General features: G+C 46.3%; 1 protein-coding gene across 1 annotated transcript in view; it reads right to left on the bottom strand.

Annotated features, from left to right (window-relative positions):
* The window catches only part of RNF169 (ring finger protein 169), a 28,476-nt gene extending 8,066 nt beyond the window's left edge, over nt 1-20,410 (bottom strand). The window contains exons 1-5 of the mRNA XM_069808688.1: nt 20,067-20,410; nt 7,765-7,841; nt 1,829-1,975; nt 797-909; nt 114-213 (exon numbers count right to left, since the gene is read on the bottom strand). Coding sequence (XP_069664789.1) covers nt 114-213; nt 797-909; nt 1,829-1,975; nt 7,765-7,841; nt 20,067-20,409 — 780 coding nt within the window. The 5' untranslated portion in view covers nt 20,410. The remainder of the gene's footprint in view (nt 1-113; nt 214-796; nt 910-1,828; nt 1,976-7,764; nt 7,842-20,066) is intronic.
* Nucleotides 20,411-20,994: the final 584 nt, after the last annotated feature.

Below are 20,994 nucleotides of genomic sequence, written 5' to 3' on the forward strand. Positions count from 1 at the left end.
CACCAGCAGCACCACAAACAGAGTATTTTTTATCTCCAGATTACCAGTGCTGTGTAACCACAGATAAGAACATTTACACACAGAAATCCTATGCTTCCAGATGGAGCTGGTACCTTTGTTTTGTTGGCTGGGACTGATCTCTGCCTGCTCTTTGATCTCTCCTGAATGGTGTCATTGCAGCTCCGACTCCTTTCCACCTTGGCGGTTAGGTTCCTGAAAAGCAGACGGGTGAAAACAGGAGATTGTTCATGACCTTAGGAACAACCAGTCCAACAGCCCTGGCAGCAGCTACCCGTGGGGGAGGCATCAGCCTTGGCAGCGCCCGCTGTAAGAGATGCCCTTGGGGTAAAGGGATCCAGGAATCTTGGATCTGCCACAGAGTCCTGGTCTGCGTTCAAGGGCTCTGCGCTAAACACACTGACACCTCCACCTACGGCTTATAACTAATTGAGGTCAGAGCTAATGACAACGCTGTGGAAACCCCTGTGCTTCTCATGTGAAAACACACTTAGTTACTCAGCTGCTTCCACTGCATCATGCAACAGCTTTCACTGTTAAGCTTTCACTGTCAACACTAACTTAACTCCTAGGATTTTATAACAGGTAGGAGGTAATCAGACAGATGCTATATTCTACCAATTAGTCTGTTCTAAAATTCCAGAAAAAATACTACTTATTTTAGATTGGAACAACCATTTTAATTGAATTTAAAGCATCTCAGGTATGTTTAGAACAACAGTCAAAAGAACATCTGGAACGGACATTAATCGGTTTGAATCAAGTCTCAGCATCTTACCCTGAAAGGAAAGCAAAGGAGTAGGCACTGGTCTTGGAAACAAAAGCCGACCGATGTGTTTGCTTGCCCTGGAATGGTTCTTCATTCTCTGAATCTGAGAGACGCTCAGGAAACTGAAGTCAATCAAGGAAGAGTTAGCTGATACGTATGACAAAAAGAATCACTTGGAAAATAAAGCTCTTTCTTGCAAAGATATTAAAGATTCCAAAAGCCCCCACCCTGATTTCACCTAGAGGACACAAACCGAGAATGCAAACTGCCAGCAGATATGCGTGCTCCTTCAGCTCTCTTCACTGGAGCTGTAACAGCTCAGAGGCTGGCCCCAAAAGCATAAATAATGCAAAAATAAACACATAGTGCCTATGTATAGCTGTCTGTCATCGAAGAAAGTTAATTTATTGATCAAGGAAACATTGAGAAAATCCTATAAGAAAGGTACTATGAGACGTTATTCAGTACCCACATATGAGCCTATCAGCCTTTAAATCTTAAAAACATTTCCTGCGGAGTCTCACAACTGAAATGAGAAATAGGTAAAACTCAGCATGAAGAATCTGTTGGACTACAGTATCGTATGCCTACAGTGTAGAAGATTCATGGAGAAATGTTCATAGAAATGCATATATGCCTGAAGACCAAGGATATACAAAGCAGAGCAGTTACCTCTACAGATGTATCTGCTATGTTTGGAAGAGCTGCACCTTCAGTCACAAGTGAAGTGGGTAAAAGGGGGTACAGAAACCTCCAGAAGAACAACTGTAGTCATAACAAACCTTAAAAGACAGTTCTCACCAACATGGATCTTTAGCTCATAGCCTTCAAGGTCTATAAAGAAGTCAATCAAATAACCCTGGAAAGCTCCCTATGTCAAAGGATGAGAGCTCCCAGTTTCAATGGGCAGGAACAGGAGATACTCAGCTAGTCAGGGGCTTTAAAAAACCTAGTTCTTGTTCCAGGACTGTCTTAGCAGCATTTCACCTACCAGTCAGTGTCTATGATGAGGATAGGAAAGAGAAGCTCAAGCTTACTTACACACTCTTGGTTCACTTTAAGCATTAAAGGTTCATCTTTTTTCTGCTGTTCTTCCATTTTTCTTTTTCCTACTTCCATGTCATCTAGAATGAACTTGTGAATCAGATCCTCGGAAGCTTTTTCTTCTTGTAGTTTTTCTTCTCTCAGCTGGAAATAATGACAAAAGAGACAGCGTATTTAAAAATATTTTAAGTCTTACACCTGGTTGCCAACAAGTGATTTTCCAAGAGTCTGGCCACATAATTTAATTCTGTGTCTTCAGTTCTCTAGAGTAGAGCCACTGCCTCCCTCTTGCAATAATGTGAAGATTGGTTTGTTCCTACAATGCTTTCAAGTTTGTGCACTCTACACAAATATTGTTGATATTATCTTTGCAAAACAGCAAAGGCACTGTTAGGTCCAGGGTTTGACAAAGACTTCTCTGCCACACTACCTTCTAAAATAGAGAGACAAAAGCTTTTGTCTACTTGTAGATAATCATACTACAAATAAAAATGTGCAAGCAGTAGTTTCATGCAAGCTAAGACATTTCAATTTTAGTCTTCAAATGGCCTGTGACACAGCACACACACTCTCGCAGACATATAGACAGCATCACCTAAATTAAAATTGGTTAGATACAGCAATTCCCACGTTGAAACCTACACGCTATATGAAATCCTATTGTTTCATTGACGCATTGGGATGGAGAAGATCCAGAGAGATTACCTAACCCTCCGATGGCCAACTGGAGGCCCAAAGCTTGAATTCAGTTTACCAGCTGAAGTGCAAATGTGGATGAGAAGTGCAGGTGAATGCCAGATCTAGGACACTAGGACACAGAGAAGTGCAAACACTTTCCTTCCCTCCGAAAAGCACAATCCACCACTTAGTGATCCCTTTTAACCAACCAAGGTCAACTTTAGTGTGACAAGCTTCTCCTGGCCAGGCTCTCCCTGCAGAGATTTCTTTCTTCCTGAACGAAAGGACCATCCCCAGCACGACCGATGACTCTGATGGGCTGCCTGTCCTGCTGCGTTATTTTGCTCCCCCTTACCTAAGGAAGCAAACTCCCCATTTATGCCAGGACCTCTTTTCTGCAGACTTGCTACTCAAAACCAACAAACCCCCTTTTTTCCTCCTTTCCACCACCTTTTCCTGATGAACAGGCTCTGCAGTACATACTTCAGGTAACACCAGCTGATTGTCCCTGCCCAGGCTAATGTCACCCAGCTCCTTTCTCACTCATTACCCAGCCATTCACCCAGCTTGTCTCTCACCTCTTCCTCAACTTCACGCTTACACATAGGCCATGAATAGTCTACATATATATGTATATATACCAGGTCCTCCCTCCTTCTTCCACCCAACCTCTGTGCATAAGCTATCCTCGTCTGGGACAACAAGCCTGACCTTTGACTGACAGATCTCCATCATGCTGATGAATCACAGCTATGGCTAAGCACTAGAAATTCAAATACCTCTGTTTATTCCTCCTATTTGAGTGTAGGCATCTCAGATGCTTAAGAAGCTGCCCTGTTACGTTCCCTCCTATCTTCTCACAGCGCCGCAATTTCCCCCTCGCCTCCCAGGAGGGCAGCACTGTGGGACCTGGTGCCCTCCAGTAAAGCTCAAGGCATCCACAGGCAGCTCAAGCACTGATCCTACAGCACTGCACATAAAGGCAGTGAAAGGCACTTCACATAAAGGGTGAAGCTGCAACAACTCCTCATTCTTCCCAAAATATTTAGTATTTTTCTTCCCTGCCGAAGGACGGGAAAAAAAAGCACGGACATGTGGATGACAAAGAAAACAGTGTTCATGATGCATTACATGAAAAACACATCATGATCTTCAGACTGGGAAGGACCCGAATCCTACTGAATCCGAACACCCAGAGATGAGGAAGAGAGAGGTAGGAGGAGAGAAGGTAGAAACCAGGAAAACCCCCCACTGTTTGGCTGATTGTGAGTGTTTAGCAAATATTTTCAAAGACTGGTTTGACTTCTTGTTTAGAGTTGTTTTAAGATGTATCTTTAAATTCCTGATCTATTAATAATCTCAAGCAATAACTACAACACAGTGTCTGACTAATACAGATTATGGCCACATGATGCAGACATGATGAATAGTCTGCTGTACGTTTCACAAACAGTATTTCTGCACTTTAAGGAGCCTCTTTTAAGTATCTGAAAAGCAAGTTCCAAGATTTATCATAAAGATTACTTTTTTTGGCCAGCTGAAATACTACCCAACACTTGTGTCCCTTCCTTATTTTTCACATGGAAGAAAGCTATATGGAAATCTTCACTTTTTTGTCTAACTTATACAATTATACTCAATTCCCAAATCTAAAGCCACACACATATGTAACAACATACAGGAATATTTAAAGATTTTGGGCAAACCTGCAGCACAGTTAATGGGAGCTGCAAGCACAAGCTCTGCTGACAGTGAAAAAAGCAACAACAGGATCCTAATCCTAATTAACGGGATACAAAAAGGAATTTACATCCTGAATTCAGGTTGCAAACAAAAGCAAACTGTAATGATAAAATTTGTACTGGTTAAAAAAAAAATCATTTTAAGTAGCCTAATGTAAATTATCTCCCAGAGAATTTACTTACAAATGTGGCAATGCTGTGCCGGGACATGAAGACTAGAAACTGAAACAAGCCGGTGTGAAACATCTACCCTGGGAAAAGTACCTTAGGTTATCTGAGTAGCAGCTTTGAAATACTGGATGCAGGACCATCAGTTGCTATTAGCAGTACAGTTATCAGAAAACGCATTTTAACCTGTCTGTAGCCCTTTCGGATACTGGAACTGCAGGAAAAAAATGCTGTACAAGCAATCGCTAATTTTTTGCTCAAGAAATAGTCAAGAAATGAGCATTTCAGGAACATCATTCTTGATACTAACATTCATTTCCAAAAGTCTGGTAAACTCACGTTTGACATCTTCTCTTCACTCCATAAACTGTCCAGGTTTGCTTGCTCACTCCCTGAGCCTGCTCTGTCTACTCATGCTGCTGGAAAGCTGCATGTCAGCACATGCCTCAGGTAGGAGTTTCCCTCCTGATTGCATGTGATTACAAGCAATAGACTGCTTGTGATAGAAAGAGTTTAACAGGATTTTTTAGTACACAGAAACAACATCCTCCTTTGGAAAAATATAAAATACAAGAGCACCAAGTGCGCTGCCTAAAAGAGGAAAAAAAAAATCTCGCCATCCTGCACAGAGAGCAAACATTTCATCTCATTCTGAAAGCCAGTTGAGAAAATTACACTACAAGATTATCCACTTCAAATAAAAATTCTTCAGTACATAATTATGGTAACTACTTTTGTTTTCAACTGCAAAAGGCTGGGAAGCAGGTCAAGAGCTAAGATTTATAAAACAACTCACATCTGGGAGATGTAAAAGCTTTTGAACACTCCTCTCCCTTCCTCAGGAGCAAAGCCAGCACCGGTTATCCTCGTTTCATGGGCAGGGAAGCTTACATGAAACCTCTTGCCTCAAGGCACAGAGGGAAGCCCAGTTATACACAAGCTTCGATTCCCAAAACTGAGTTCTCATCTCCTCCTGCCTAATTCGGAAGTTCAGAGACACCAAGTAACTCTCACTAAGTGGCAACAGTCACAATTTTGCCTGGAATAAGGAAAAAGCGCAAGTGCATCATCAGTTGCCTTTTTTGTCAGCAAAATTACATTGCCCTTTCCTCTTAGATGATGATTCAGAGAACTCCCCACCCCCAAAGCTCTTTCAGACAAGGTTCATAAAAAGTCAGTTTAAGTCAGCAGGGGAAGAAACCTATCTTCCATCTGCCAGTGAGCAAAAAGGGGAAGGCAGCAGGCTGAACAGGAACAAGACCAAAACATGCCCAAAATGCCAGAAACTTGTTAAAGTATTTCCTTTTGACTGGTGGGGAAGTGAGAAGTGTTGGCACTGGACTGCATGTGGTATCTTTTTGCTGAAGTCAAGCAGTAGATGCAAAAACCTCTTCAGCTGCAGTCTGACTATGCTTTAAATGTGCTTACTTGAACTTTATAAATAATATTTAAAGTTGGTAATGGAATGATCAGGATTAACAAGAGGTGACAAAGTACCCATTTTGTCCTGCACAGATGCAATGCTCCTATAAACGTTTTATGGACCATGGGAGAGACGATGGTTTAATCCTTGCAGAAGATCCAGATATGCATCAGTCTGGAGGCACCTGGAAGAACTGCAGAGCTAAGATCCTGCCTCAGTGAACTCAGGCGGTTCCTGCTCCTCTGGACACCCGGGAAATTCTGGCCTTGTGGATGGATTGAAGACATCAAGCAACAAGTCTGGCAGGATCAATGATAAGTGAGCTCCAATATCACCATGGAAAGTCTCCCATTCACTATTACGGGGAGTTTTATAAAACCCTAGCAAGGTTTACAGTTAATACCTACATAAAAAGCTTTATTTCTTCTTTAAGCCAAAGATACCCTGAGTATACTCATCCTGAAGGTTACAGTGAAAAAAAATTAAATTGCTAGATACAGTGATGCATGTTTAAGTTAATTAATAAACTATATTTTTATATGAATAAGATTTCTGTGCACTTAAGTCTTACGCTGCTGCCTAAACAACTGTTTCTCAACAAAGTGTCTCATTGTCACTCAAATTGCCGCAAGTCACAACACTTTACACACAAAGCTTGCTTGCCTACCTAGCAAGTGTCACCTGGACCAGAGAAGAGTTTGCATTCCTTAAGATCACTTAATGAAAGGTCATAGTCAGCCAAAGTTATCCTAATAACCTGTAGCGACACTGCCCATCAGTGTCACTGCTAATTCCATGCATAGAGAAGCAAGAAAGAAGACTCTTCCACATTTTTCATTGTCTCCTCACACATATGCTTTTCCCAGACAAGTTATTTACTTTAAATATCATCTAAGCAGTATTTCCCTACTTAGCATCACTGAGTGGACAAGGTTATTCTAACTAAACATCAGCTTCCCAGCCCTTTCTACAGTTGTTGAGATCTTCAAGTGAAAAATGCAAAGAAAATTCTTCAGTGATGAAAAATCCCCTGTTCCTTTTCCCCAGCAGGTAAACTAATCAGCAAGAGGTTGAACCCATCTCAAAGCAAAACACCATCACAGAGATCAAGGCCCCGGGACAGTGATTAAATCTATTGACAGAGACACCAGCAGCAGGGCAGAGTCCATGTTTCAGCAGGACGGTGCGCAGGTCCAGGTAGAGCAAGGGACGACAGACGCAGGAACTATGAGTGGCAGCGCGAATGTTTTAGCAAGTTATGGGCAACTCTCACGAGAGGGGTTGCAATGGAAATCATTATCCACTCGGCTGCAGCAGTCATTGCTTTCACAGCAATTTTTCTCACTTAAAAAGCAGCCAATTTCCATAAATGACTAGCCACTGGAGACATTTCAATGATTTAGATTAAGAAAAAATCCCATTTTAAATGTGAAAAATATTTTCCCAAACTTTAACTCCAAAACAGCTGAAAAGCTTTTCTTCCCTTCTCAGTTTTTTGTCTTTAAATGACATTCTTTTTCTTGCCTAAAAATAGACAGAAAGCTCTAGTTTGGAATAGATTGTTTCTGAGAACGACGTTACTGCAGGAGATGCCTTATGCTGCAAAAGCCTTTATGGAATTACATCCACAAATACTGATGCTCTAATAAACCCTGTACAACTGAACAGTTGCTCGAGGTCCACCAAGGAAGGTACATTTCCATGTTCTGGAAGGCAGCCTAAGACAGCAAAATCTGGCTTCTACTTGCTCGATTACTGCCAACATTTTCCTGAACTGGCTGAATAGCATAAAGGGAATAAATGACCTTTGTTACAGAGCAGGAATAAAGAGCTCTTCAAGTTTCCTTATAGGTAGAATGGCATTCCTACAGGAAATCCAAGTTATTCTCGAAGAAAAACCGCAATTACACAGAATACCGTACCTTCCTTAGCTGGCTTTCATATTCTTCTCGGAGTTCCCCTGGTTTGCTTAATTTAATGGGTGCTCTGAATATGAAGTCTGGAAAGAGAAGGGAAAAAAAGGAAACACTTTTTAGTGTATGATGACTGGGGTTGTCCATTATTTCCCAAAAAGGGTAAGCTCTCCATGGACTGCACAAGAGGTTCTGCAGCATTTTTTCAAGCACGTATGTTTATATTATGACACTGCTATCAAAGCTCTGTTTAACATACAGAAACATTGGGAGGAGGACGGCCAAGTAATACCATTTTGCACTTCTATAGTTTATTTTGAGATTCTCAAGAGTTCTTGACAAGCAGTTAAGCAATCAGGGGAGTATCAGGAGGATGTAAACACAGAGGTTAAGTAACAGCCCTGAGATGTCATAGGGAACCTGAGTCCTAGAAATAAAACCAGGCTTTAAGCGTCTGCTCCAGCCAGACACCCAAGAAACACAGGCTGACAGCAGCAACACAACAGCCTGAATTCACACCTGTGCCCTTCTGCCATTTAAACGAACACATCGAGAATGCTCTCTATTTTGTATATAAACAGTGTTTTTACTCCTCCACATCCCTTTCCCCTTTGCAGCTGTTTGCAGTGCTGTCCCAACTGTCCAGAGCAAGCACAGCTTTTGTTCTGCTTGCAATACACTCCCTGAGGTCAGTATTTCGAAGCTGGGCAGGCGGGCTGCTCCGTCCGGCAGGAATTCCCCATCCTGCTCCCACTTCCTCCCTTCCCCCTCGGGAATTCAGGAACCAAAAGCGTATTGGCACGGGGTTATAGTTTAACCTCCATCCCTAGAGTTCGTTACTCCCCAAATGACTCTCTTCTTTATGTTGGCCTCAAAGCTCCCTCCCGCTTCTGTGCAGCACAAGTCTGGGCAAGTTTCACTACAGTCAGAGGAGCCTGGATGGAAAAGGGAACAACCAGAATAAAACAACCACCCCTGAACAACCGTCCTGGCTCAGCCCGTATCAGTAGTCCAGGCAGGGTGCACCACAGCTCATCATCCCAATATGCTACGCTCAGGATGAAAGGGGTACGAGCAAGGAGGAAAATTCAGTGGTATTTCCTTTTCCCAGCTTGCTAAAATTAAGGGATATAAACCAGCAGCTTCACTGCATGTTTTATTTAGAAAGCGGTTTTATTCCTCAAACACATTGGCCTGAAATAAAAAGTTCATGGTGGGGTATGTAAATCAAACACCCAGCAATCCTCCGGTTCATGGCCATGTGTGCCTCCTCCTCCCTGGGGACAGGTCACAGTCCTGGTGCTGAAACATGCCATTTAAAGACTGACCAAACCCTGTTTTCACCTGTCCTGCCTTCTACCGGTTTGCTTTTAAAGTTCTTAGAGGACAGCTCCATAACTTCACTCCCACCTCACTGGTTGAGTGTGAGTGCAAACTCCAGAGCTTCCTGCTCAAGTAGCTCCGGAGAGGGAATGCTGCCAACGCCAAAGCTGAACAAATCACCGAGTATTTCTTTAATACTTGCTTTAAAAGGGGGGGAAAAAATCTCTGGTAATCAAACATCAAGCATAAAGATTATAAGGCTTTTTTTTTTTTTAAAGAAAGAGCTGCTATTCCCTCTTACTTGCACGCCTGTGCGAGCTAGGCTTGTTTTTAAAGGAAAACATCCAAAATGTCCTAACATGTGTGATAAAAATCCCAAGCGGTGGCAATGCTGGGGAGGCCAGGCTGCATTCCTCGCTCCTGCTTCTGCGCCTGCAACCGGCTGCGCTGGAAACTGGCTTCTCAAAATGTTTTTTCAATTGTGTCCTTGAGCAGTTCCAGTTCTTTGTGAATTTTATCAAGCTGAACTTCCACACAGACAGTCCCAAGACCAGCAGCAATCTGTAATGCCCCTATAGCAAACTTCAATTACTTCTGAATGTTTAAGGCTTGTCTCAGACCTTACCTTCATAGCTAAAAAGGTCTATTTTTTTCCTCCACGGTAATAAAAGCATATGAGCTAACCTGATGGAAACATGCAGCAGTAAAGAGAAGCCACATCAACTGTTTCATTGCTTACATGGGTTCAGCAAGCCAGAGATTTTGAATAATGGAACAACATTTATCTATAAAGTTGTGGTGGTTTAGCTGAAGTGGACCAACACTAGGTGGAAGCAATTTTATCTATAGTGTCTTTATGCACCACTTGTACATTTTACAGATGGGTCAAAAGAGACGAGACCCCAAATGTCTAACTCTGTGTAGAAGAGATGAAACCAAAAATGTATGCACAACTGTATATCTATGTTTAAAACACCCCCATGTAGTTTCTGGGGTAAAGCAATGCTGCGCGGTGGCTGCCCCCAGCCAAGGATGCTTCTATCGGCACAGAATCGCTGCAAATCAAACCAGACCGGTCCTCGCACTAGGATGCAGGTGGGGAGGAAGGCAGAATGATCACACGTGTTCCTCCAGCACACCTCCCCGTGCTAATTCTGGATGTTTAGGTCAGGACAAGGCTGCTCAGCTATTTCGATGTGTGCTACAACCTAGGAGAACAACAGAAACGGCTAAGATGAAGGAAGATATGGCCTTTTACTTGATTTTGCAGCAAAGCTCCTGCTTGCTTTTCCTCTCAAGCGAGCTGTGGGTCAACAGAAATGGTTTCTAAATGAAGCTGACTTGGAAGGGCTGTTGGGAAGGTCGGCACTGGATGCTCCTTCCAAGCAGGGTGATAGCACTGAAACAGTCACAGTGGCAGGATCTAACCTGGCATCCTGCTCTTTTATGCTGGCAGACAAGAGTTTCATCGTGTTGTGCTCCATCTTGGAAAAAATAATTTATTTCTGCACTATTTGAGAAGACAAAAGATTTTCTAATTATTTAACGCTGGTTCTCTTTATGAGAGGCATTTGACTTGTAGCCTCAATCCCCTTGAATGACTCCATCCTTTCAATGTTAGCACAGAAGTGTGCATTACACACCATCACTGTTAATCCGCACTCCTGACCAGCAGATTTTATATTTACTGGCAAAAGATTCAGAAACATCCATCTGGTGAATTCAGCAACAGGGGTTGAAGAAAAATAAGTTGAACTCAATTCAGAAACCCTTCGGTTCCCTGTCTGTTGTTCAGAGGCTCCTAGGTTTTGTCAAACTGATGCCATCTGGCAAGTCAAAGCTCTGCCACCCGCGGCTGTGAATCCCCCTCACCTCCAGCTTCTACAGAAACTTTCAGCAGACTTTGTAGCTTCCTTCTCCCCTTCATCCCTAGCAGGTATAATCAAAACCTTGAGGTTTTCACTGGTTTTCCTTTTAACTTCCAGCAGTTAGTGTTTATACTTGGAGATGAAGATGAGATCTTAAATGTTTTCAAAACATAAACCAAGAAGTTAGAAGTTTTCTGACTACAGAGAGGTTTGGAAACAGTTTTCCAACAAGAGTAGTTACTCTAGTTCTTTTAAAAGGATGTTAACTAAATTACATGAAGATACGCCAATGGCATACTGCATATATATATATATATTTCAGCATTGGTGGATCGGGGCATATTTGGAAACAACAAATTAAAACTCAGACCATTTTGGCCACAAATCTGCAACTTTTTTGTAAGTGGAAGAATCAGTAAGGTTGGAGCTGTAGGAAGACTTTGGGCTGTCATATACCGGTAGGACAACATGTGGCATCGCCAGCCCCCTTCCCCTGCCCTGCCACGGGCATCTGTGGTCACAGCAAACCAGAGACAGAAACTCAATCAAGCTAAGAACAAGCTACTGAAAAAAAATGCAACCCTCTAAAGAAGTGTTTTCACCCCAAAGCAGCTCCTGTACCACAACAGGCTCCAGACCAATTCTCACTCACAGCCAAATGGGACAAAAATAGATTTAATCTAGTTCTGAGCCTGGAGTTCCAGCTGAAGCAGGAGATGACACTAGAAAAATGTTAATGTGGTTGATAGCTATTAATATACCATCATTTCTGCCTCACTTGCTACATCCTAAATAGGCTAGTACCAATAATTTCAATAATCTCCTTGAGACAAGTCTTCCCAACAGATTTTCATAGAATCATAGAATGGTTTGGGTTAGAAGGGACCTTTGAAGATCATCTAGTCCAACCCCCCTGCCATGGGCAAGGACATTTAGTGGTGGACTTGGCATTGTTAAGTTTATGGTTGGACTCGATGATCTTAAAGGTCTTTTCCAACCTAAATGATTCCATGATTCTATGATCTTCCACTAGATCAGGTTGCTCAAAGCCCCGTCCAACCTGACCTTGAACACTTCCAGTGATGGGGCACCCTCAACTTCTCTTGGCAACCTGCGCCAGTGTCTCACCACCCTCATCATAAAGAATTTCCTCCTTATGTCTAATCTAAACTTACCCTCTTTAAACTGAAAGCCGTTGCCCCTTGTCCTGTCACTACAGGCCTTGGTAAAAAGGCTGCAATAAGGTCTCCCTGGAGCCCTCTCTTCTCCAGGCTGAACAACCCCAACTCTCTCAGCCTTTCCCCACAGGAGAGGTTCTCCATCCTTCTGGTCATTCTTGTGTCCCTCCTCTGGACCTGCTCCAACAGGTCCACGTCTCTCCTGTGCTGAGGACCCCAGAGCTGGATGCAGAACTGCAGGTGGGGTCTCACCAGAGCGGAGTACAAAGGGAGAATTACCTAATTTTCCTTGATTTATGTTCCAAACAGAGCGACCCGGCTCCCCTAGCACTGATGCCAGGCACAGAAAGCATTGCTTTCCCCTACACCTCTTGTTCCGTTTCTTCATTTTCAAAAGCTTGTCTTAGGGACCTGGGAAAAGGCACACAAAGCCACCAAAAAGTGGATCTAGACATGCATTAAAAGCAAGACAGAAAACAATGAAGTCCATCAGTTAAAGGAAAGAGGGCAGAGAAATAACTGACACAGTGAAAGCTTAAGTATTCAGAAGAGCGATACTTTAGTGTTTACCAAAAATTAACTGTGATCAGGTACTTTAAGAAACAGAAGCGCAGAAACAAGAAGTAAATAAAGATGGCACAAAAAGTGCAAAGGAAAGGTATTTTGGAAGAACTCTCTTGAATACTGTTTCTCATCCGTATGAATGGTGTGACTTGCCTTGTTTTTATGGTCAGCTAACAGTGAATGCAAGGCTGAGGGATTCACAAGATGCATGTACCATAAACAGGTCTTAGGATAGAATTTATAAAATTTGTGAGTTGTACGGTGGTATAAATAGATGAAAAGCCATTTAAGCTAAAAGGAATGTACCAAGTTCGAGAATACAATAGACTGTAAATGGATAGACCCCTCCAGGGACACAGCCGAGAACCGGTCGATGCCTCTGCATGGTGTGCTGAGAGCCAGTCTCGGCTAAGATGGGAGTTGTTCGAGCCATATTGGGTATAAATCCAAAAGATGTGTTCCTGCTGGTAGCAACCCCCGGGAAGAGGGTTTGAATAAAGGAAGATGGAAGATGGAGAGGCTGTCTGGGGATGCAAGAGGGAGAAGAGGTGGCTTTAGAAAGCTGGTGAAATCCCCCTTGGTAAGTTCTGAACTGTTTGTGGTTGTCTTCGAGGCTTCCTGGAGCAAAGGGGTTTTCTTTAAGGTCATGGAGAAGTAGGGGAACGAGAGGGGAAGCAGCTACTTGAAAACTGTAAATCAGCAGGCTTAGTTTCAATATGCGAACGGGTACTACAACCAATTGTTAGTTCATTAGCAAGTATCTGGGAAGTAACAGGCAGACAATAAACTAACACCAACTCTGTAAGAACAACTTGCATTAATTCAATCCAATCTCCTTCTTTGATGGGATAACTAGGGGATGAGAGGGAAACAAGTAACAATATGAGTTCATCTCTTGGGCATCAGAGGGTATTTTACCTGCTGTAGAGACCAAGATGTCCACAATTTTTCTTTACAGAGCGAGTTAAGGACTAGCAGGATGCACTGTGTTAGGGGTCAGCCATGTACTTTTGAGCAGCCCATGCAGGAACTGCCTCCTGTACTGTCCAAAACTTGCTCTGGACAGAAATGCATAAAGAAATAAAGCAAGAAAATACAAGAGTAGGAGCTACTGCAAAGGAACTCAAAATCCTGCCCTTATGCCTCTGTGGAGAAAGGAGGAGAAGAGCTGGCTGGGGAGGTAGGAGTGTGGTGTGAAGGCATCAAAGGGAAGAAGCTCAAGAGTCCTAGATGGGGAAGCTGTCAGGAGTGGGAGCGAGGCAAGGAGCGACAGCTCTTAACCTCATGAAGACGGGTTAAGAAATTTTGCTAGACACGGTTTAGTGCCAACACCCTTGGGGCTCATGGAGACCACTTCAGCTCAGGCGCAGCATTGCACAAACAGTAAAGCTTGCGTGCTCTCCTGGAGCTGCCAGACACACATGCAACCCTGCAGAGCTGCCAGGTTGGGTACAGCAGGGCTGGTCCCGAGACGGAGCTGAAATTTCAGCAGATGCAGGCTCATTCCATGAGGTTTCCTTGCATGCCGATTCCCAGCTCACCCTCTAGTTCCTGTATTATCTGGATATATCCCTGTTTTGCAGAATAACCCCGTCCTCAGCACCCTGAGTAACAGTATGCCAAATATGTTTTGTCTTTTTCATTTAGAAGCACATAAAAAAGAACATTCTTAGATGCACAGTGAGAAAAAAAAAGCTAGTCTAAGTATAACCACTATTCAGATGGATGCACATCTAGCTGAAAAATTATTTTCTAAGAGTTAATGATCCACTGCCATGCCAGGACAGCCTCTCACATTGGCCGCTGGGGCTAGTGCTGGGTCTGGTCCTAATCACTCTCTTCATTAACGGCTTGAATGATAGATTAAAAATAATTTAAGTATTGTGGATGACTGGAGAGAGGACAGCGAAGGAGGAGACGGAGGTGCAAGCACTCTGAGAGTCTCATGGCACAGTTGTTACTGTCCCTGCAGAGGCACCCCTACCTTATTTCTTTTCCTGGGCAATCTTAAATTTAACCCATCCCCTTCAAACAGCCATACAACACCAATGCTGTGACAAGGAGGAAAAAGAGGTGGTGCCAACTTTAATCAGCTTGACATGGGGAGTAAATCACTGCTTTTCACGTAGCAGGGAAAGGCTTCATCGGGATTGCTGTTTCTAAACTCTTAGCACCGTGGTCTTGAGACAAAAAACTGCTGACAGACTACAGAACAGAAATGACAGGAAATTAAGGAATCACCAGGAAATGCTCAAGAACTAGACTGGTCTGGTCCAGTGGGGAAAGAGGGAAACCACAGCCAAAAAAAGACTTGGAGGAAGGAGGGGGAAGTCATGTTAGAAGTCTGGCAAAAACACCCTACCCCTCGTATAAAAGCATCAGTTATTAATTGTTCTGCATAGCTACCGGGCAGAAGAGAAACAAAAGAAATCAGCTGCGTTTATAACAAAGGAGATTTTGATTAGATATTAGGCAAAATTTTTCTAGTGTTCAGAGGCTGAAACAAAGGTGGCCATGGGATTCCCTTCTGCCACCTCTGTATGAACGGATGACTCGGATGCCTATGAGGAATGGTTTAGGTACGCTCGATCCTGCCTTGGTGTACAGGAGCAGACTTCCCTTGTCCCTTCCAAAAGCAGTCATTTTATTCTCTCCCTCCCAGACCACTTTCATGTTAGGAGTTTAAAGCTCTTGACCAGCTTAGCAAGCCCTCTCCTTGCAAAACTGAATTTCTGTTTCCGAGTTCATGGAGGAACACTTGTCCTTCAGCAATTTTCCAAGCTCCCTGAAGTCATCTATAATCTGGGACAGTAACGTCAGGATTGATGGGCAAAAATCTATCAATGCGGGTATCTGATACTGAAGGTGGGCCTTGTGCCTGCTGCCTGAGAAGATACAGCCACAATCTCATCTGCTTGTCCTTTTTCACAAGACCCTTTTCTTTTGTCTTGATTCATAGGGTATTCCATCTTCCTTGGGAGAAATATGAAGGTACTTATTTTCTTGCAAAGCAGGCTGAGCACCTCTCCGTGAACATGTTATGTTCTTTCTTCTTCTTGGCTAGCTGAATCCTCAAACACATACCCACAGACTCCAAGCCTCCCATCTGCTGCACCTCTCTGCCTTCCAAGTCTTTCACCAGGCAACAGTTTTAATGTAAGAAACCTTACTTAGCAAAGTATTACAGCCACTACTGCATCTTTAGCTCAAAATTTGGTTTTATACCAGCATCTAGGGTGCCTTTCCAGGTGCTATATGGTGCTTCGAGATGCCCACCTGGGACCTACGGGCCACCCAGACCCTTCTGGAGCAGCAGCTGGAGGGCCAGGCTGAAGGCAGCAGGGCAGCTCGAAGGGCATCTGGAGCCCAGGAGCAGGCAAGCAAACGCAGCCCACGCTAAGACACAACACAGGCAGCAAGTACGCATTGTCTCTGCTTACTTCTACCAGGTTTTGTTTGACAAGTGTCATGACAAGGACTTTGTCTTCATAAGTATTTGTATAGCACCTAATGCAGAATCCCCAATCTCAGCCAAGGTCTGAGAGCTCCTTAAGTCCACTATTATGTACGAATACCAAAGTGAATGACAAAAATTGAGACTTGAAACTGTGATTAATTAGCCAATTTAAGCTGGAATAATCAAGGTATGTCAAGAGGTCATACCAAACAGTTTTTAAGAATTTGCAGATTTTAAGTTATTTAACTGAATACATCAGCTTATTCAGCGTTTGATAATAGAATCACAGAATAGCTGAGGTTTGCAAAGACCTCTGGGGACCAAACCCTCTGCTCAAGCAGGGTCACCAGGAGTAGGCTGGCCAGGTCCATGTCCATCTCCGAGGATGGAGACTCCACAACCTCTCTGGGCAACCTGTGCCAGTGCTTGGTCACCTGCACAGTGAAAGGTGTTTTTCTTAGGGCAAGTGAAACTTCTTGTCTCTCAGTTTGTGCCCATTGCCTCCTTTCGGTATATACAGGGGGGTTATAAAACAGATGGAGAGAGACTTTTTACCAGGGCCCGTAGTGACAGGACAAGGGGCAATGGTTTAAACTGAAAGATGGCAGGTTTAGACTGGACATAAGGAAGAAATGTTTTACAATGAGGGAGGTGAGACTGGCACAGGTTGCCCAGAGAGGTGGTTGATGCCCCATCCCTGGAAGTTTTCAAGGCCAGGCTGGACGGGGCTTTGAGCAACCTGGTCTAGTGGAAGGTGTCCCTGCCCATGGCAGGGGGGTTGGAACTAGATGGTCTTTAAGGTCCCTTCCAACCCAAACCATTCTGTGATTCTAAGACCAGCTTCAGGAATCCCAGGCCCCTGAGACATGGGGGAAAATCTGGAACAAGGAAGACCCACCCTCGCTGGATGGAGGATCAGGTTAGGGAACATTTAAACAAATTAGACATACACAAGTCCGTGGGACCTAATGGGTTGCACCCAGGAGTGCTGAGGGAGCTGGCCAACGTCATTGTGAGGCCACTCTTGATTATCTTTGAAAGGTCATGGTGATCAGGAGAGGTTCTTCAGGCCTGGAAGAAAGCAAATGTCACTCCTCCCTTCAAAAAAGGCAAGGAGGAGGAATGACAGGGCCAGCTCCACCTTGATCCCTGGGAAGGTGATGGAGCAACTATTCCTGGAAACCACTTCTAGACAAGGACAAGGAGGTGTTTGGGAAGTAGTCAGCTTGGATTTATGAAAAAGAAAGCATGCTTAACCAACGCAGTAGTCTTCCGTGATAAGATGACTGGCCCAGTGGATGAGTGGAGAGCAGTGGATGTTGTTTATCTTGACCAGTGAAGGGCCATGAAGACCATTAAGGGACTAGAGTATCTGACATACAAGAGGAGGCTGAGAGAGCTGGGACTGTTCAGCCTGGAGAAGAGAAGGCTTGGGGGGATCTTACCCATGTGTTTAAGTACCTGCTAGAAGACAGCAGAGAAGAGAGAGCCAGGCTCTTCTCAGCGGTGCCCAGTGACAGAATGAGAGGAAATGGGCACAAATTGAAATACAAGAAATTCCATTTAACATAGGAAATCACCTTTTTACTGTCAGGGTGGTCAAGCACCAGTACAGTTTGCCCAGGGAGGCTACAGAGTCTCAAACCTTGGAGACAGTCAAACCCCAACTGGACATGGTCCTGGGCAACCTGCTCCTGCTGACCCTGCTTTGAGCAGGGGTTGGACTAGGCAGTCTGCAGAGGTCCCTGCCAACCTCAGCCATTCTGTGGTTCTCCAATAAGCCTCACTAATGTTGAGATAAACGACATCCACTGGTCTCTCTCTGCAAATAGTAGGTTACCACTCTTAATGGATAAACTACCTTTGATTTCCACGCCATTAGCCCAACTTACAACCTAAGTGGCCGATTACCTTCACAGCTTTCAGTGTGACACAGCCTTCTGGTGCTGCTTAAGGACAAGCTTGAGCCTAGGCTAGAAATGCAGTAGGAATGCCATTCAAGATTATAGCTCATTTTAGCTGATCTCATCGGCTGTTAACTCAACCGCTCTACAGCAGCAAGGTCTGCGGTACGAAACGCGACCAGAGTATGGCACAAGTAGGGGTTAGTCTAGCCCAATTTAGAGTGCCCATGACAAAGCCATACGAGGTGACACTCAGGTGCAGGTGTCTGTCTGTGTTTGGGGGTCACATCCCACATTTCTCAGTGCCAAGACATTCCACGATTCTCTCCAAGACACTTCCAGAACTTTAGGAAGTTCAGGCAGGCAGGAAATGACAATCAACAAGATGACCGCATGCCTTGCTGCAAAATATACACATCTCAGACAATTCAAGACAAGCAGAGAATTGAAACTACGTTTCCTTAAAAAAATACAGCCAATACTGCATAAGCATTCCTGCAGCATGGCTGGATATTCTAATTCAAGCTAGGTTGGATGAAGCCGAGTATATTTAAGCATGACTGACACAACTACCTTGGAGCAGAGATCGACTCGGGGAGTTTCAGTTGTCCCTCCTCCGGCTGGGCCAGGGAGGAGGAACTGCTCCCAGCCGTTTGGCTCGGCTCCCTCCGGACAGCCCGTCTGTTCATTGATTCAGCAAATCCTTCTGCACGAAGGCTTCCCAATTCGCTTCCAGCAAAGGTTAGTGGGGTTAGTTCAAACCACCAATTTAAGCTGTTTAAGCTCATCCTGCCAATTTTTCCCGCAGCAAATTAGAGGGTGCTGACACAAGCACGAACCGGGAGACCAGTAACGTGCTCAAAAAGGAATGGTTAGGGCATGGGTGGATGGCTAAAAGGACGTTTATCCATAGCTTAAAGCCTCGTCTGCTCTACAGGGCTCCCACCAGCATCGCTTCGTCGGTGAAGCACTGGTGTAGGTGCAGTGGAGGCGGCCGATCTCTGCCAGCGCTGCTGCATCACCTCTCCGTTCAACAGGCACCGCGGTGCTGGCAGAAGATCCCGGCGCACCGGGAATTTTGACAGCAGCAAGGTGGGCATCTTCCGCAGCGCCTCAGCTCTCACCAGCAAAGAGCCACGCCGCCGGCTCAAACAAGGATTTATTTTAAACAAAACACAGGGAGTGGTTTTCTAGAAGTTGAGGAAGGCTGGCGGCTTGAGAGATGGGGAGGAAACGCATGACACAAAGCCATGAACTCAGAAACGATGGACTTTTTTTGATGTCAACAAGGGACCGGCACTTCCCACGGCGCAAAAGCTTTCCTCGCTCGACGCGGCAGAAACCCGCCCGACTTTTACCAGCCCTTCCGAGGGGGGGGCACCATCGTAACCATTCACTTTTTGGGCAACGTTATTATAAAAATAACTGGCCGTTCGCCATTTCAGGGTTCAAGCAGACGCGGGGCTGAGAACGGGGCGAGACGCTGCCAGCAGCCCGCTCCCACCCGGCCTTCGCGCCTCCCATCTCGCTGATGTTCTATGGAGAGGGGCACCGTCCTGCTTCCCCCCCCCCCCCCCCCCCCCATACCTCCTCCCATCGCTGATGCTGTTGGCAAGGGGAGCCTGACGTTGATCCAGGCATGGCGGGGGGGGGGGGAAACGTGTGTGTGTGTGTGTGTGTGTCCGGGCTACCCCTCCTGCCACTGCAAAGGAAGGTGGGCTTAGCCCCGCAGGGACGGGCTGAGCCCCCACAAACTCATCGCACTCCCCCCCCCCCCGCCTTGGCAGGCCGAGCCGGCCCCGCCCCCTCGGGGCTGAGCCCCCGCCGGCTCATCGCACCCTCCCGCGCGCCGGCTCCGCCCCCCTCGGCGCCGAGACCACCCCCCCCACTCCCGCGCGCGCCCCGCGCCCCCCCCTCCCTCCTCCTCCTCCCCCCCCCCGCCTCCCCTCGCGCCGCCGGCGGCGGTTGGAACCGGAGGGGAGGGGGAGGGGGAGGGGCAGGCCCGCCGCCGCCGCACCTTGGTCCGGCGGCCGCTGCTCCCCGCCTCCTCCGGCGGCCGTCGTCGCGGCGGGCTCGGGTCGGGCCTGCTGGCGGCGGGCCCAGGTGGAGAGGCGGCTGCGGCAGAGCGGGCAGCAGAGGCCCGGGCCCTGCAGGCAGCGTTGGAAACAGGCGAGGCAAAGCGAGTGGCGGCAGGGCGGCGTCACCGCCTCTACCAGAGCCTGGCGGCATACCGGGCAATCCGCCACCGCTAACACCACCTCGTCCTCCTCAGCCGCCGCCGCCGCCCCGGTCCGCCCACGCCGCCGCCGCCCCCGCCGCGCCGGCACCGCGGCCCGGCCGCCGGGGCCCGCCGCCGCCATCTTCTCACACTTTGAAGGGACAGAACGTTGGGGCGCGCGCGGCCCCGCCCACTACCCACATAATTCATAAGGGGGCACGCCCCCTCCCCCCCCCGCTTGATATTCAGGAGCACCGCGCCCCGTCAGGACACGCGGGCCCCGCCTCCGCGTCGGCCACGCCTCCTTGTTGAATATTCATGACCCGGCTATAAAAGGCGGGGGGCCGCTTCCTCGTCCACTCAGTAGCCGTGAGGTGTCGGCGGGTGAAGCGGTTGCGCCCCCTCACAGAGCCCGGTCCCGGTGTGAGGGGCTGCGTGGTGGGAGAGTGGCCCCATGAGGAGGGGCACTGGCCCTGAAGGAGGCCCGCGTCCCCTCCATCGCCCCGGGAAGGGCGTAGAGGACGGTGGCTGTGTGCTCCTTCAGCGAACTGCTGTTCTCTAGGCTGTTGGGCCGCCATGGGGAAGATCCTCCGCACTTGGCTGTGTGGGTGCGATCTCTTTTATTTCAGCCTTGCCGGATGCTTCGGTGAAGGGTGTAATCTGGGGTTGGTCCTGCTGGCCTGAGTTTTCACGGAGCTGCTTCAAATCCCTGTGGTTTCTCAGAGGT

Source organism: Haliaeetus albicilla, chromosome 20 (assembly GCF_947461875.1).
Source record: "Haliaeetus albicilla chromosome 20, bHalAlb1.1, whole genome shotgun sequence".
NCBI lineage: Eukaryota > Metazoa > Chordata > Aves > Accipitriformes > Accipitridae > Haliaeetus > Haliaeetus albicilla.